The sequence below is a fragment of the Pseudophryne corroboree genome (assembly GCF_028390025.1).
Source record: "Pseudophryne corroboree isolate aPseCor3 chromosome 2 unlocalized genomic scaffold, aPseCor3.hap2 SUPER_2_unloc_3, whole genome shotgun sequence".
NCBI lineage: Eukaryota > Metazoa > Chordata > Amphibia > Anura > Myobatrachidae > Pseudophryne > Pseudophryne corroboree.
This window is the reverse complement of record NW_026967490.1, coordinates 541,699-559,406: the sequence shown is the minus strand read 5'-3', so window position 1 is coordinate 559,406 and position 17,708 is coordinate 541,699. Positions and strand designations below refer to the sequence as shown.

General features: G+C 49.1%; 1 protein-coding gene across 5 annotated transcripts in view; it reads left to right on the top strand.

Moving 5' to 3' along the window:
• Positions 1–17,708, top strand: part of LOC134983056 (zinc finger protein ZFP2-like) — a 266,048-nt gene that overhangs the window by 206,368 nt on the left and 41,972 nt on the right. For all 5 annotated transcript variants that reach the window (XM_063948752.1, XM_063948750.1, XM_063948751.1 and 2 more), the window contains exon 5: positions 9,138–9,536. In XM_063948752.1, coding sequence (XP_063804822.1) covers positions 9,138–9,536 — 399 coding nt within the window. The remainder of the gene's footprint in view (positions 1–9,137; positions 9,537–17,708) is intronic.

The window sequence follows — 17,708 nt, the reverse complement described above, 5'->3', positions numbered from 1 at the left end:
CTCATACAGACACTACATCCCTAGGTCCTTAGGACACTGTCCTATCCTGGGTCTCATCCTACTTATCTAATCGCTCTCAGTGTTCCCCTCTCTGGTGTCTCTGCTGCATGTGACACTGTGACCTCTCCTCATACAGACACTACATCCCTAGGTCCTCAGGACACTGTCCTATCCTGGTCTCATCCTACTTATCTAATCCCTCTCTCAGTGTTCCCCTCTCTGGTGTCTCTGCTGCAGGTGACACTGTGACCTCTCCTCATACAGACACTACACCCCTAGGTCCTCAGGACACTGTCCTATCCTGGTCTCATCCTACTTATCTGATCGCTCTCTCTGGTGTCTCTGCTGCATGTGACACTGTGACCTCTACTCATACAGACACTACACCCCTAGGTCCTCAGGACACTGTCCTATCCTGGTGTCATCCTACTTATCTAATCGCTCTCTCAGTGTTCCCCTCTCTGTGTCTCTGCTGCATGGGACACTGTGACCTCTCCTCATACAGACACTACATTCCTAGGTCCTCAGGACAATGTCCTATCCTGGGTCTCATCCTACTTATCTAATCACTCTCTCAGTGTTCCCCTCTCTGGGTCTCTGCTGCATGTGACACTGTGACCTCTCCTCATACAGACACTACATCCCTAGGTCCTCAGGACACTGTGTATCCTGGTCTCATCCTACTTATCTAATCGCTCTCTGTGTTCTCCTCTCTGGTGTCTCTGCTGCAGGTGACACTGTGACCTCTCCTCATACAGACACTACATCCCTAGGTCCTCAGGACACTGTCCTATCCTTGTCTCATCCTACTTATCTAATCGCTCTCTCAGTGTTCCCCTCTCTGGTGTCTCTGCTGCATGTGACACTGTGACCTCTCCTCATACAGACACTACATTCCTAGGTCCTCAGGACACTGTCCTATCCTGGTCTCCTTCTACTTATCTAATCGCTCTCAGTGTTCCCCTCTCTGGTGTCTCTGCTGCATAGACACTGTGACCTCTCCTCATACAGACACTACACCCCTAGGTCCTCAGGACACTGTCCTATCCTGGTCTCATCCTACTTATCTAATCCCTCTCTCAGTGTTCCCCTGTCTGGTGTCTCTGCTGCATGTGACACTGTGACCTCTCCTCATACAGACACTACATCCCTAGGTCCTCAGGGCACTGTCCTATCCTGGTCTCATCCTACTTATCTAATCCCTCTCTGTGTTCCCCTGTCTGGTGTCTCTGCTGCATGTGACACTGTGACCTCTCATACAGACACTACATCCCTAGGTCCTCAGGACACTGTCCTATCCTGGTCTCATCCTACTTATCTAATCGCTCTCTCAGTGTTCTCCTCTCTGGTGTCTCTGCTGCATGTGACACTGTGACCTCTCCTCATACAGACACTACATCCCTAGGTCCTCAGGACACTGTCCTATCCTGGTCTCATCCTACTTATCTAATCGCTCTCTCAGTGTTCCCCTCTCTGGTGTCTCTGCTGCATGTGACACTGTGACCTCTCCTCATACAGACACTACATCCCTAGGTCCTCAGGACACTGTCCTATCCTGGGTCTCATCCTACTTATCTAATCCCTCTCTCAGTGTTCCCCTCTCTGGTGTCTCTGCTGCATGTGACACTGTGACCTCTCCTCATACAGACACTACATCCCTAGGTCCTCAGGACACTGTCCTATCCTGGTCTCATCCTACTTATCTAATCGCTCTCTCAGTGTTCCCCTCTCTGGTGTCTGCTGCATGTGACACTGTGACCTCTCCTCATACAGACACTACATCCCTAGGTCCTCAGGACACTGTCCTATCCTGGGTCTCATCCTACTTATCTAATCGCTCTCTCAGTGTTCCCCTCTCTGTGTCTCTGCTGCATGTGACACTGTGACCTCTCCTCATACAGACACTACACCCCTAGGTCCTCAGGACCCTGTCCTATCCTGGTCTCATCCTACTTATCTAATCACTCAGTGTTCCCCTCTCTGTGTCTCTGCTGCATGTGACACTGTGACCTCTCCTCATACAGACACTACATCCCTAGGTCCTCAGGACACTGTCCTATCCTGGTCTCATCCTACTTATCTAATCGCTCTCTGTGTTCCCCTCTCTGGTGTGTCTGCTGCATATGACACTGTGACCTCTCCTCATACAGACACTACATCCCTAGGTCCTCAGGACACTGTCCTATCCTGGTCTCATCCTACTTATCTAATCGCTCTCTCAGTATTCCCCTCTCTGGTGTCTCTGCTGCATGTGAGACACTGTGACCTCTCCTCATACAGACACTACATCCCTAGGTCCTCAGGACACTGTCCTATCCTGGTCTCATCCTACTTATCTAATCACTCTCAGTTTTCCCCTCTCTGGTGTCTCTGCTGCATGTGACACTGTGACCTCTCCACATACAGACACTACATCCCTAGGTCCTCAGGACACTGTCCTATCCTGGTCTCATCCTACTTATCTAATCACTCTCTCAGTGTTCCCCTCTCTGGTGTCTCTGCTGCATGTGACACTGTGACCTCTCCACATACAGACACTACATCCCTAGGTCCTCAGGACACTGTCTATCCTAGGTCTCATCCTACTTATCTAATCGCTCTCAGTGTTCCCCTCTCTGGTGTGTCTGCTGCATGTGACACTGTGACCTCTCCTCATACAGACACTACACCCCTAGGTCCTCAGAGCACTGTCCTATCCTGGTCTCATCCTACTTATCTAATCACTCAGTGTTCCCCTCTCTGGTGTCTCTGCTGCATGTGACACTGTGACCTCTCCTCATACAGACACTACATCCCTAGGTCCTCAGGACACTGTCTATCCTGGTCTCATCCTACTTATCTAATCGCTCTCTCAGTGTTCCCCTCTCTGGTGTCTCTGCTGCAGGTGACACTGTGACCTCTCCTCATACAGACACTACACCCCTAGGTCCTCAGGACACTGTCTATCCTGGTCTCATCCTACTTATCTAATCACTCTCTCTGTGTTCCCCTCTCTGGTGTCTCTGCTGCATGCGACACTGTGACCTCTCCTCATACAGACACTACATCCCTAGGTCCTCAGGACACTGTCCTATCCTGGCCTCATCCTACTTATCTAATCGCTCTCTCAGTGTTCCCCTCTCTGGTGTCTCTGCTGCATGTGACACTGTGACCTCTCCTCATACAGACACTACATCCCTAGGTCTTCAGGACACTGTCCTATCCTGGTCTCATCCTACTTATCTAATCGCTCTCTCAGTGTTCCCCTCTCTGGTGTCTCTGCTGCATGTGACACTGTGACCTCTCCTCATACAGACACTACATCCCTAGGTCCTCAGGACACTGTCCTATCCTGGTCTCATCCTACTTATCTAATCGCTCTCTCAGTGTTCCCCTCTCTGGTGTCTCTGCTGCATGTGACACTTTGACCTCTCCTCATACAGACACTACATCCCTAGGTCCTTAGGACACTGTCCTATCCTGGGTCTCATCCTACTTATCTAATCGCTCTCAGTGTTCCCCTCTCTGGTGTCTCTGCTGCATGTGACACTGTGACCTCTCCTCATACAGACACTACATCCCTAGGTCCTCAGGACACTGTCCTATCCTGGTCTCATCCTACTTATCTAATCCCTCTCTCAGTGTTCCCCTCTCTGGTGTCTCTGCTGCAGGTGACACTGTGACCTCTCCTCATACAGACACTACACCCCTAGGTCCTCAGGACACTGTCCTATCCTGGTCTCATCCTACTTATCTGATCGCTCTCTCTGGTGTCTCTGCTGCATGTGACACTGTGACCTCTCCTCATACAGACACTACACCCCTAGGTCCTCAGGACACTGTCCTATCCTGGTGTCATCCTACTTATCTAATCGCTCTCTCAGTGTTCCCCTCTCTGTGTCTCTGCTGCATGGGACACTGTGACCTCTCCTCATACAGACACTACATTCCTAGGTCCTCAGGACAATGTCCTATCCTGGGTCTCATCCTACTTATCTAATCACTCTCTCAGTGTTCCCCTCTCTGGGTCTCTGCTGCATGTGACACTGTGACCTCTCCTCATACAGACACTACATCCCTAGGTCCTCAGGACACTGTCTATCCTGGTCTCATCCTACTTATCTAATCGCTCTCTGTGTTCTCCTCTCTGGTGTCTCTGCTGCAGGTGACACTGTGACCTCTCCTCATACAGACACTACATCCCTAGGTCCTCAGGACACTGTCCTATCCTTGTCTCATCCTACTTATCTAATCGCTCTCTCAGTGTTCCCCTCTCTGGTGTCTCTGCTGCATGTGACACTGTGACCTCTCCTCATACAGACACTACATCCCTAGGTCCTCAGGGCACTGTCCTATCCTGGTCTCATCCTACTTATCTAATCCCTCTCTGTGTTCCCCTGTCTGGTGTCTCTGCTGCATGTGACACTGTGACCTCTCATACAGACACTACATCCCTAGGTCCTCAGGACACTGTCCTATCCTGGTCTCATCCTACTTATCTAATCGCTCTCTCAGTGTTCTCCTCTCTGGTGTCTCTGCTGCATGTGACACTGTGACCTCTCCTCATACAGACACTACATCCCTAGGTCCTCAGGACACTGTCCTATCCTGGTCTCATCCTACTTATCTAATCGCTCTCTCAGTGTTCCCCTCTCTGGTGTCTCTGCTGCATGTGACACTGTGACCTCTCCTCATACAGACACTACATCCCTAGGTCCTCAGGACACTGTCCTATCCTGGGTCTCATCCTACTTATCTAATCCCTCTCTCAGTGTTCCCCTCTCTGGTGTCTCTGCTGCATGTGACACTGTGACCTCTCCTCATACAGACACTACATCCCTAGGTCCTCAGGACACTGTCCTATCCTGGTCTCATCCTACTTATCTAATCGCTCTCTCAGTGTTCCCCTCTCTGGTGTCTGCTGCATGTGACACTGTGACCTCTCCTCATACAGACACTACATCCCTAGGTCCTCAGGACACTGTCCTATCCTGGGTCTCATCCTACTTATCTAATCGCTCTCTCAGTGTTCCCCTCTCTGTGTCTCTGCTGCATGTGACACTGTGACCTCTCCTCATACAGACACTACACCCCTAGGTCCTCAGGACACTGTCCTATCCTGGTCTCATCCTACTTATCTAATCACTCTCTCAGTGTTCCCCTCTCTGTGTCTCTGCTGCATGTGACACTGTGACCTCTCCTCATACAGACACTACATCCCTAGGTCCTCAGGACACTGTCCTATCCTGGTCTCATCCTACTTATCTAATCGCTCTCTGTGTTCCCCTCTCTGGTGTGTCTGCTGCATATGACACTGTGACCTCTCCTCATACAGACACTACATCCCTAGGTCCTCAGGACACTGTCCTATCCTGGTCTCATCCTACTTATCTAATCGCTCTCTCAGTATTCCCCTCTCTGGTGTCTCTGCTGCATGTGAGACACTGTGACCTCTCCTCATACAGACACTACATCCCTAGGTCCTCAGGACACTGTCCTATCCTGGTCTCATCCTACTTATCTAATCACTCTCTCAGTTTTCCCCTCTCTGGTGTCTCTGCTGCATGTGACACTGTGACCTCTCCACATACAGACACTACATCCCTAGGTCCTCAGGACACTGTCCTATCCTGGTCTCATCCTACTTATCTAATCACTCTCTCAGTGTTCCCCTCTCTGGTGTCTCTGCTGCATGTGACACTGTGACCTCTCCACATACAGACACTACATCCCTAGGTCCTCAGGACACTGTCTATCCTAGGTCTCATCCTACTTATCTAATCGCTCTCAGTGTTCCCCTCTCTGGTGTGTCTGCTGCATGTGACACTGTGACCTCTCCTCATACAGACACTACACCCCTAGGTCCTCAGAGCACTGTCCTATCCTGGTCTCATCCTACTTATCTAATCACTCAGTGTTCCCCTCTCTGGTGTCTCTGCTGCATGTGACACTGTGACCTCTCCTCATACAGACACTACATCCCTAGGTCCTCAGGACACTGTCTATCCTGGTCTCATCCTACTTATCTAATCGCTCTCTCAGTGTTCCCCTCTCTGGTGTCTCTGCTGCAGGTGACACTGTGACCTCTCCTCATACAGACACTACACCCCTAGGTCCTCAGGACACTGTCTATCCTGGTCTCATCCTACTTATCTAATCACTCTCTCTGTGTTCCCCTCTCTGGTGTCTCTGCTGCATGCGACACTGTGACCTCTCCTCATACAGACACTACATCCCTAGGTCCTCAGGACACTGTCCTATCCTGGCCTCATCCTACTTATCTAATCGCTCTCTCAGTGTTCCCCGCTCTGGTGTCTCTGCTGCATGTGACACTGTGACCTCTCCTCATAGCAGACACTACATCCCTAGGTCCTCAGGGCACTGTCCTATCCTGGTCTCATCCTACTTATCTAATCGCTCTCTCAGTGTTCCCCTCTCTGGTGTCTCTGCTGCAGGTGACACTGTGACCTCTCCTCATACAGACACTACATCCCTAGGTCCTCAGGACACTGTCTATCCTGGTCTCATCCTACTTATCTAATCGCTCTCTCAGTGTTCCCCTCTCTGGTGTCTCTGCTGCAGGTGACACTGTGACCTCTCCTCATACAGACACTACACCCCTAGGTCCTCAGGACACTGTCTATCCTGGTCTCATCCTACTTATCTAATCACTCTCTCTGTGTTCCCCTCTCTGGTGTCTCTGCTGCATGCGACACTGTGACCTCTCCTCATACAGACACTACATCCCTAGGTCCTCAGGACACTGTCCTATCCTGGCCTCATCCTACTTATCTAATCGCTCTCTCAGTGTTCCCCGCTCTGGTGTCTCTGCTGCATGTGACACTGTGACCTCTCCTCATAGCAGACACTACATCCCTAGGTCCTTAGGACACTGTCTATCCTGGTCTCATCCTACTTATCTAATCGCTCTCTGTGTTCCCCTCTCTGGTGTCTCTGCTGCATGTGACACTGTGACCTCTCATACAGACACTACATCCCTAGGTCCTCAGGACACTGTCCTATCCTGGTCTCATCCTACTTATCTAATCATCCAATCAGAAAGGAGACTGCCCTATTAGAAGGGAATCAGGAATGAGAACTATCCTTGAAAAACTCTATTAAAGCTGAAATACGTACGTTGAGTCTTGTGTAGTCCAAACCTCGGCACTACCCACTGACATCTACTACACCTAGGTGAAAGAACGTGACTATGGAATCACAGTGATATTCCCACCACCACCACCACTCAACAGCCGCAGCTTCCACACTGTAAGTGAAGCATGGGCTCAACATCAACAGCAGCTGTTACCTGCGGCAGATGCTCAAACATAGGATTGTTCCAGCTCTTTGGGACCCTGCAAACTGAATGGATACAAAGAGGATCTGACTATATGACCTGCCTGTCATCAGGGTCCGAAAGCACCCAGAAGGACACCTGCAGAGCTATCTACTCCGTTCCATCATCCACGTTGCAGCACTGCTGCCAGGAGAAGTGACCTACAGGCATAGTACCAGTGGTGGGGTAAGTACGAGGTACAGAGATTGCAGGATGCTACACCCTCAAGAGTTATCATTATTGTTATCTGTGAACACTTGCCAATTAGACTCGAGGCACCGGATACTCATCAGGAGGACTCTAACCATATCGTAGAGAGCAGATACCCACTGGACTCTAAGACCAGCAACATTGAACCCAGGCTCGGCGGCTTAGAGATCCGAGATACAGCTCATTGACTCCATACAAGTATTTCTGTTACCTTACTTCTGCCAGGAACATTTTCTGTATTGTTATTGTCAGTCTGGCTACCTAGTGCCATCATAATAATATATTGTTGGTATTGCCACAATGTCATCATTCGTTCATAGACACAAAGTAAAGATTCCCTTATTAAATCTTATTCACACTTGTATCCATTAGACATTTGTACACGGACGAGCACATTGTATTGCTGCACACACATCAGGCAGAACACTTCCCTATCTTCCATTTTTACCATTTATCAGAGGAGGTCGGACGCCGATACTCTTCCTGTTTATACCCACTTCAGCGCGCACGTATCCTTTACATTACTGGACTGCCCAGGCCGTAGCTTCATTTGCTGATCTGCACGGGACGCAGAAAACTGTTCTCTGGGATTTGACTCTTCACTTATCCTATTGGACAAATGAGTGAAACCTAAAGCCTTTGGGCCTAGAAGTCTTGCTCCAAAGAAGATATCCCCAAAGAAAAACAGGAGTCAGTGTATGCTCAGTTACCAGCGTCCATGCACCAAGGCCAAAATAAAGCACAATGTGAACCTCGAGGGTGAATACCACCCTTTTGAGCCCAGTGTATCCAAAGTAAAATAGGTCACCCACACACAGGAAATAGGGGACAATAATACAGATAATCTTGTATTCACTTTCATATGCCATTGAACAATTTGTCTGAAAGTGATTTCAGTCCAAGATACAGCGGCTCATTATTGACCATTGTGGAGAATGTGATCAAAACTTGGCGGCATCAGACTATTGTGCTGTGGTCTTATGTGACGGCACAAACTGACGCCAGGCAGTAGTCACTAGTGGCTGTATGGCTGGATCTGTGGCAAGATGGACAGTAGAGCTTGAACAACAGGATTGGGCTGTTGTGTGGCCAGTTCTAGATATCTCCTCCCATAGATCAATGAGTGAGATTAAATATTTCATTCTGTTTATTACTGGTTGTTATAAAATGTACGAATGTGAATAGCTTCTGATCAAAGACCACCTTCATTATGTAAATGGAGGGCTGTCTTTCTCATACACCATGGGTCTTCAGCCTCGGCCCTCCAGCTATAACAACACATCCCAGCATGCCTTAATAGCAAAACTGTGTCAGAGCATGCTGGGATGTGTAGTTCCATAGCAGCTTGAAGGCCGCCGATGAAGACCCATGTTCTACACTGTCATCATATAGCATTGTGTGAAGTCCTCTTTGTTCTAACCTCATTGTAATGATCAGATCTGTGGCTGTATCTTTAGTGGTTTGTATTACATTTACAATATCATACAACTTGAATGTGACAATGGGGCTTTATAGGGCGTTTTCCTCCTGTGACTGACCTACTTTACCCTTTAATCTGTGAGTGGATATGAAGTGGTTCATGGAAGTAACTTGTGTTTGTTCTTCTCAACAGGATCTATTAATGTGAAAACAGAGAATCCACTGGGAAGTGAGAGAGAAGAGGACATGACTGTGACTCAGACAGAGGAAAGTCCTTCAGACGCCATGGCAGATGCAGCCCACAATCTCACACTAAACCCTTATGCTGATCCTCAGATAGATACATCAAAGAGTCCTCTCTCAGATTCCTACCTAAAGAACAGCAGCCTCTCCACCTTCAGCAATTCCTCCAACACAAGTGTGTACATGAATCATTCCACAGCCACCCTCAGTACCTTCCCAAGGACCTTTACTGACTCCTGCAGAGATCTCTACATGACTACATTTACAGATACTACAAATACTTGCCAGAATGCGCTGATGAACAGCTTCTCTGAGACCTATCGGAGTCATTCCTCTACTGACTTCCCAGGTGAGCTATATACCCAACAGAAAACCTTGTATCTATTGTGTTAGGGTCAGATGACACACAGCGTGTAGCCTTTCCCTAATGCAGACAGAATATTCTAATCAGTGCAATCTGGTTTCTTTAATTGGATCCAAGGACACAATATTACATGTGTTTTTGGAGGCTTCCCGGCAGCTAATAGACGATCTGTATTCTGCTTAGTATGATAGGCTCCCGAAGAATGGCAGCCATGTAGATTCTGTGTTCCTGCACCTGACAGTGAAAATCTCCTCTCATGGGGGATTGGTGCCTGTGAGCTGTGCACAATTAATGGAATCTAGAAGCATGAGGTGTGTGAGAACTGGAGATAAGGAACTTCTTCTGTAGGAGGACATAGATCGTGGGTTATGTTTCAGATCTTTAGGAGCGGGGGACGCTGCTTCCCAATTTACATGAAGCCCAGCAAGGATATGAGAAAAGGAAAACACGAACCACATAGTCCGGTGTACAGTGCATCCGGAAAGTATTCACAGCGCTTGACTTTTTCCACAGTTTGCTATGTTACAGCCTTATTCCAAAATGGAATATATAGGATTTTGGTTACCTACCGGTAAATCCTTTTCTCGTAGTCCACCAGGAGCCATTGGCACTTTAAGAGTTTGAGAATGTGGGTTGGCTCCTCCCTCTATGCCCCTCCTACCAGACTCAGTCTAGAAACTGTGCCCGAGGAGACGGACGTCTTCGAGAGAAGGATTTAACACAGATAGTGGTGAGATTCACACCAGCTCACACATACAAGGCACATAGAAACATAGAATTTGTCGGCAGATAAGAACCACTTGGCCCATCTAGTCTGCCCCTTATTTATTTATTTTATTTTTTTTTATATTATTTTTTTATCACTAACCTTACTTGATCCTTATTTCTTTGTAAGGATATCCTTATGTCTATCCCATGCATGTTTAAATTGCTCTACTGTCTTAGCCTCTACCACCTCTGATGGGAGGCTATTCCACTTGTCCACTACCCTTTCTGTGAAATAATTTTTCCGCAAATTTCCCCTGAACCTCCCCCCCCTCCAGTCTCAGTGCATGTCCTCGTGTCCTATTGCTTCTCTTCATTTGGAGAATGTTTCCCTCCTGGACTTTGTTAAAACCCTTCATATATTTGAAAGTTTCTATCATGTCCCCCCTTTCCCTTCTCTGCTCCAAACTATGCATGTTGAGATTTCTTAGTCTTTCTGGGTATGTTTTGTGATGTAGGCCATGCACCATTTTAGTTGCCCTCCTTTGTACAGTTTCTAATGTATTAATATCCTTTAGAAGATATGGCCTCCAGAACTGAATACAGTATTCTAGATGAGGCCGTACCAATGACCTATACAGTGGCATTATTACTTCTTTCTTTCTGCTGCTGATTCCTCTCCCAATACAGCCAAGCATCTGACTAGCCTTCCTCATTGCCTTGTTACATTGCTTACCTGCCTTTATGTCACCTGAAATAGTGACTCCTAGATCCCTTTCCTCCTCAGTAGTTTCCAGTATAGTGCCATTAATACTATATTTATCCTTTATGTCACCTGAGATAGTGACTCCTAGATCCCTTTCCTCCTCAGTAGTCTCCAGTATAGTGCCATTATTACTATATTTATCCTTTATGTCACCTGAGATAGTGACTCCTAGATCCCTTTCCTCCTCAGTAGTTTCCAGTATAGTTTCCAGTATAGTGCCATTAATACTAGCCTGAACTACTCGGCAACTGCTGAAACATTACTTACCAAGTAACAATGCAGTTCTCAACTAAACATAGATGTACTGAACCAGATAACAGTTGCAGGAAAACGAAGCGCTGGGCGGGCGCCCAGTATCCTCTACGGACTACGAGAAAAGGATTTACCGGTAGATAACCAAAATCTTGTTTTCTCTAACGTCCTAAGTGGATGCTGGGGACTCCGTAAGGACCATGGGGAATAGCGGCTCCGCAGGAGACTGGGCACAACTAAAGAAAGCTTTAGGACTACCTGGTGTGCACTGGCTCCTCCCTCTATGACCCTCCTCCAGACCTCAGTTAGAATTTTGTGCCCGGCCGAGCTGGTTGCACACTAGGGGCTCTCCTGAGCTTTTAGAAAAAGAAAGTATATTTTAGGTTTTTTATTTTCAGTGAGATCTGCTGGCAACAGACTCACTGCTACGTGGGACTAAGGGGAGAGAAGCGAACCTACCTGCTTGCAGCTAGCTTGGGCTTCTAGGCTACTGGACACCATTAGCTCCAGAGGGATCGATCACAGGCCCAGCCTCGGTCGTCCGGTCCCGGAGCCGCGCCGCCGTCCCCCTTGCAGAGCCAGAAGCAAGAAGATCTTCCTGGAAATCGGCGGCTGAAGACTTCGGTCTTCATCAAGGTAGCGCACAGCACTGCAGCTGTGCGCCATTGCTCCCCATGCACACCTCACACTCCGGTCACTGATGGGTGCAGGGCGCTGGGGGGGGGGCGCCCTGGGCTGCAATTTAAGTACCTTGCTGGCAAAGAAAACACATAATATAGTCATAGAGACTATATATGTGTAAAATACCCCTGCCAGATATACATATAAAAAAGCGGGAGAAGTCCGCCGGAAAAGCGGCGGGGCTATCTCCATCAGCACACTGGCGCCATTTTCCCTCACAGCTCCGCTGGAAGGATCGCTCCCCAGGCTCTCCCCTGCAGTTCCAGACTACATAGGGTAAAAAAGAGAGGGGGGGCACTCATTTTAGGTGCAATCTGTATTATATAAGCAGCTATAGGGGAAAAATCACTGTGTAGTGTGTATCCCTGTTTTATATAGCGCTCTGGTGTGTGCTGGCATACTCTCTCTGTCTCCCCAAAGGGCTTTGTGGGGTCCTGTCCTCAGTCAGAGCATTCCCTGTGTGTGCGGTGTGTCGGTACGGCTGTGTCGACATGTATGACGAGGAGGCTTATGTGGAGGCGGAGCAGGTGCCGATAAATGTGATGTCACCCCCTGCGGGGCCGACACCTGAATGGATGGTCATGTGGAAGGAATTACGTGATAGTGTCGACTCCTTACATAAGAGGTTTGACGACATGACAGATGTGGGACAGCCAGCTTCTCAGCTCGTGCCTGCCCAGGCGTCTCAAAAGCCATCAGGGGCTCTAAAACGCCCGCTACCTCAGATGGCAGACACAGATGTCGACACGGATACCGACTCCAGTGTCGACGACGAGGAGACTAGTGTACATTCCAATAGAGCCACCCGTTATATGATTCCGGCAATGAAAAATGTCTTGCACATCTCTGATGTTACCCCAGGTACCACAAAAAAGGGTATAATGTTTGGGGAGAAAAAACTACCAGTGGTTTTTCCCCCATCTGATGAATTGAATGAAGTGTGTGAAGAAGCGTGGGCTTCCCCCGATAAGAAACTGGTAATTTATAAAAAGTTGCTAATGGCGTACCCTTTCCCGCCAGAGGACAGGTTTTGCTGGGTGACATCCCCTAGGGTGGATAAAGCGCTCACATGTCTATCAAAGAAGGTGGCACTGCCGTCTCCGGACACGGCCGCCCACAAGGAACCTGCTGATAGGAAGCAGGAGGCTATCCTGAAGTCTGTTTATACACACTCAGGCATTATACTGAGACCAGCTATTGCTTCAACATGGACAGGGACGCTATATTGCTAACCATAGAGCATATTAAAGACGCAGTCTTATACATGAGAGATGCACAGAGGGATATTTGCCAGCTGGCATCTAGAATAAATGCAATGTCCGTTTCTGCCAGGAGGGGTTTATGGACTCGGCAGTGGACAGGGGATGCAGATTCTAAAAGGCACATGGAAGTTTTGCCTTATAAAGGTGAGGAGTTATTCGGGGATGGTCTCTCGGACCTAGTTTCCACAGCGACAGCTGGGAAATCAGCATTTTTACCCCATGTTCCCTCACAGCCAAAGAAAGCACCGTATTATCAGGTACAGTCCTTTCGGCTCCAGAAAGGCAAGCGGGTTAGAGGCGCGTCCTTTCTGCCCAGAGGCAGAGGTAGAGGGAAAAAGCTGCAAAATACAGCCAGTTCCCAGGAACAAAAGTCCTCCCCCGCTTCCTCTAAGTCCACAGCATGACGCTGGGGCTCCACGGGCGGAGCCAGGTGCGGTGGGGGCCCGTCTCAAGTACTTTAGCGATCAGTGGGCTTGCTCACGGGTGGACTCCTGGATCCTACAAGTGGTATCTCAGGGATACAAGCTGGAATTCGAGACGTCTCCCCCTCGCCGTTTCCTCAAATCTGCCTTGCCACCGACTCCCTTGGACAGGGAGGCAGTGCTAGAGGCAATTCACAAGCTGTATTCGCAGCAGGTGATAGTCAAGGTACCCCTCCTTCAACAGGGAAGGGGTTACTATTCCACAATGTTTGTGGTACCGAAACCGGACGGTTCGGTGAGACCCATTTTAAATTTTAAATCCTTGAACACATATATAAAAAGATTCAAGTTCAAGATGGAATCGCTCAGGGCGGTTATTTCAAGCCTGGAGGAAGGGGATTACATGGTATCACTGGACATCAAGGATGCTTACCTGCATGTCCCCATTTACCCTCCTCACCAGGAGTACCTCAGATTTGTGGTACAGGACTGTCATTACCAATTCCAGACGTTGCCGTTTGGTCTGTCCACGGCACGGAGGGTATTTACCAAGGTAATGGCCGAAATGATGATACTCCTTCGAAAAAAGGGAGTTATAATTATCCCGTACTTGGACGATCTCCTTATAAAGGCGAGGTCCAGGGATCAGTTGTTGATCGTGCTGGATCCTGAATATTCCAAAGTCGCAGCTGGTTCCTGCAACGCGTCTATTGTTCCTGGGGATGGTTCTGGACACAGAACAGAAAAAGGTGTTTCTCCCGGAGGAGAAGGCCAAGGAGTTGTCGTCGCTAGTCAGAGACCTCCTAAAACCAAAACAGGTGTCGGTGCACCACTGCACGCGAGTCCTGGAAAAGATGGTAGCTGCTTACGAAGCAATTCCATTCGGAAGGTTCCATGCAAGGATCTTTCAGTGGGATCTGTTTTGGACAAGTGGTCCGGATCGCATCTTCAGATGCATCAGAGGATAACCCTGTCTGCAAGGACCAGGGTGTCTCTACTGTGGTGGCTGCAGAGTGCTCATCTTCTGGAGGGCCGCAGATTCGGCATACAGGACTGGGTCCTGGTGACCACGGATGCCAGCCTTCGAGGCTGGGGAGCAGTCACACAGGGCAGAAATTTCCAAGGACTTTGGTCAAGCCAAGAGATGCCCCTACACATAAATATTATGGAACTAAGGGCCATTTACAATGCCCTAAGTCAGGCAAGACCCCTGCTTCAAAGCCAGCCGGTCTGATCCAGTCAGACAACATCACGGCGGTCGCCCATGTAAACCGACAGGGCGGCACAAGAAGCAGGATGGCGATGGCAGAAGCCACAAGATTCTCCGATGGGCGGAAAATCACGTGTTAGCACTGTCAGCAGTGTTCATTCCGGGAGTGGACAATTGGGAAGCAGACTTCCTCAGCAGGTACGACCTCCACCCGGGAGAGTGGGGACTTCATCCAGAAGTCTTCCGGCTGATTACAAACCGTTGGGAAAGACCACAGGTGGACATGATGACGTCCCGCCTAAACAAAAAGGTAGAAAACTATTGCGCCAGGTCAAGGGACCCTCATGCGATAGCGGTGGACGCTCTAGTGACACCATGGGTGTACCAGTCGGTTTATGTGTTCCCTCCTCTTCCTCTCATACCCAAAGTACTGAGGATAATAAGAAGGAGAAGAGTAAGAACTATTCTCATTGTTCCGGATTGGCCAAGAAGAGCTTGGTACCCAGAACTTCAAGAAATGATCTCAGAGGACCCATGGCCTCTACCGCTCAGACAGGACTTGCTGCAGCAGGGGCCCTGTCTGTTCCAAGACGTACCGCGGCTGCATTTGACGGCATGGCGGTTGAACACCGGATCCTAAAGGAAAAGGGCATTCCGGAGGAAGTCATTCCTACGCTGATCAAAGCCAGGAAGGATGTGACCGCAAAACATTATCACCGCATATGGTGAAAATATGTTGCTTGGTGTGAGGCCAGGAAGGCCCCAACGGAGGAATTTCAGCTGGGTCGATTCCTGCACTTCCTACAGTCAGGGCTGACTATGGGCCTCAAATTGGGTTCCATTAAGGTCCAGATTTCGGCTCTGTCGATTTTCTTCCAAAAGGAACTGGCTTCACTGCCTGAAGTTCAGACTTTTGTTAAAGGAGTGCTGCATATTCAGCCCCCCTTTGTGCCTCCAGTGGCACCTTGGGATCTCAACGTAGTGTTGGATTTCCTAAAGTCGCATTGGTTTGAGCCACTTAAAACCGTGGAGCTGAAGTATCTCACGTGGAAAGTGGTCATGCTGTTGGCCTTGGCTTCGGCCAGGCGTGTGTCAGAATTGGCGGCTTTGTCATGCAAAATCCCTTATCTGATTTTCCATATGGATAGGGCGGAATTGAGGACTCATTCCCAATTCCTGCCTAAGGTGGTATCAGCTTTTCATTTGAACCAGCCTATTGTGGTGCCTGCGGCTACTAAGGACTTGGGGGATTCCAAGTTGCTGGACGTAGTCAGGGCCCTGAAAATGTATGTTTCCAGGACAGCTAGTGTCATAAAAACTGACTCGTTATTTATCCTGTATGCACCCAACAAGCTGGGTGCTCCTGCTTCAAAGCAGACTATTGCTCGCTGGATCTGTAGCACGATTCAGCTTGCACACTCTGCGGCTGGACTGCCGCATCCTAGATCAGTGAAAGCCCATTCCACGAGGAAGGTGGGCTCTTCTTGGGCGGCTGCCCGAGGGGTCTCGGCTTTACAACTTTGCCGAGCAGCTACTTGGTCGGGGTCAAACACATTTGCAAAATTCTACAAGTTTGATACCCTGGCTGAGGAGGACCTAGAGTTCGCTCATTCGGTGCTGCAGAGTCATCCGCACTCTCCCGCCCGTTTGGGAGCTTTTGTATAATCCCCATGGTCCTTACGGAGTCCCCAGCATCCACTTAGGACGTTAGAGAAAATAAGATTTCTCTAACGTCCTAGTGGATGCTGGGACTCCGTCAGGACCATGGGGAATAGCGGGCTCCGCAGGAGACAGGGCACATCTAAATAAAGCTTTTAGGATCACATGGTGCGTACTGGCTCCTCCCCCTATGACCCTCCTCCAAGCCTCAGTTAGGTTTTTGTGCCCGTCCGAGAAGGGTGCAATCTAGGTGGCTCTCCTAAAGAGCTGCTTAGAAAAAGTTTTTTTAGGTTTAAATCTCAGTGAATCCTGCTGGCAACAGGATCACTGCATCGAGGGACTTAGGGGAGAGATTTCCAACTCACCTGCGTGCAGGATGGATTGGAGTCTTAGGCTACTGGACACTTAGCTCCAGAGGGAGTCGGAACACAGGTCCTCCTGGGGTTCGTCCCGGAGCCGCGCCGCCGATCCCCCTTACAGACGCTGAAGACGGAGGTCCGGAAAGCAGGCGGCAGAAGACTCCTCAGTCTTCATGAAGGTAGCGCACAGCACTGCAGCTGTGCGCCATTGTTGCTACACGTCTCACTGATTCAGTCACGGAGGGTGCAGGGCGCTGCTGGGGGCGCCCTGGGCAGCAATATTAAATACCTTTAGTGGCAAAATAAATACATCACATATAGCCATTAAGGCTATATGTATGTATTTAACCCAGGCCAGTTTTCTTAAAACCCGGGAGAAAAGCCCGCCGAAAAAGGGGCGGAGCTTATTCTCCTCAGCACTCAGCGCCATTTTCCTGCTCAGCTCCGCTGGTGAGGAAGGCTCCCAGGACTCTCCCCTGCACTGCACTACAGAAACAGGGTAACAAAGAGAAGGGGGGCATAATTTGGCGATATTGATATATTAAAAGCGCTTATATCAAAAACAACACCTTCTAGGGTTGTTTATATACATTTATAGCGCTTTTGGTGTGTGCTGGCAAACTCTCCCTCTGTCTCCCCAAAGGGCTAAGAGGGTCCTGTCTTCGATTAGAGCATTCCCTGTGTGGCTGCTGTGTGTCGGTACGTGTGTGTCGACATGTATGAGGACGATGTTGGTGTGGAGGCAGAGCAATTGCCGGTAATGGTGATGTCACCCCCTAGGGAGTCGACACCGGAATGGATGGCTTTAGTTATGGAATTACGTGATAATGTTAGCACATTA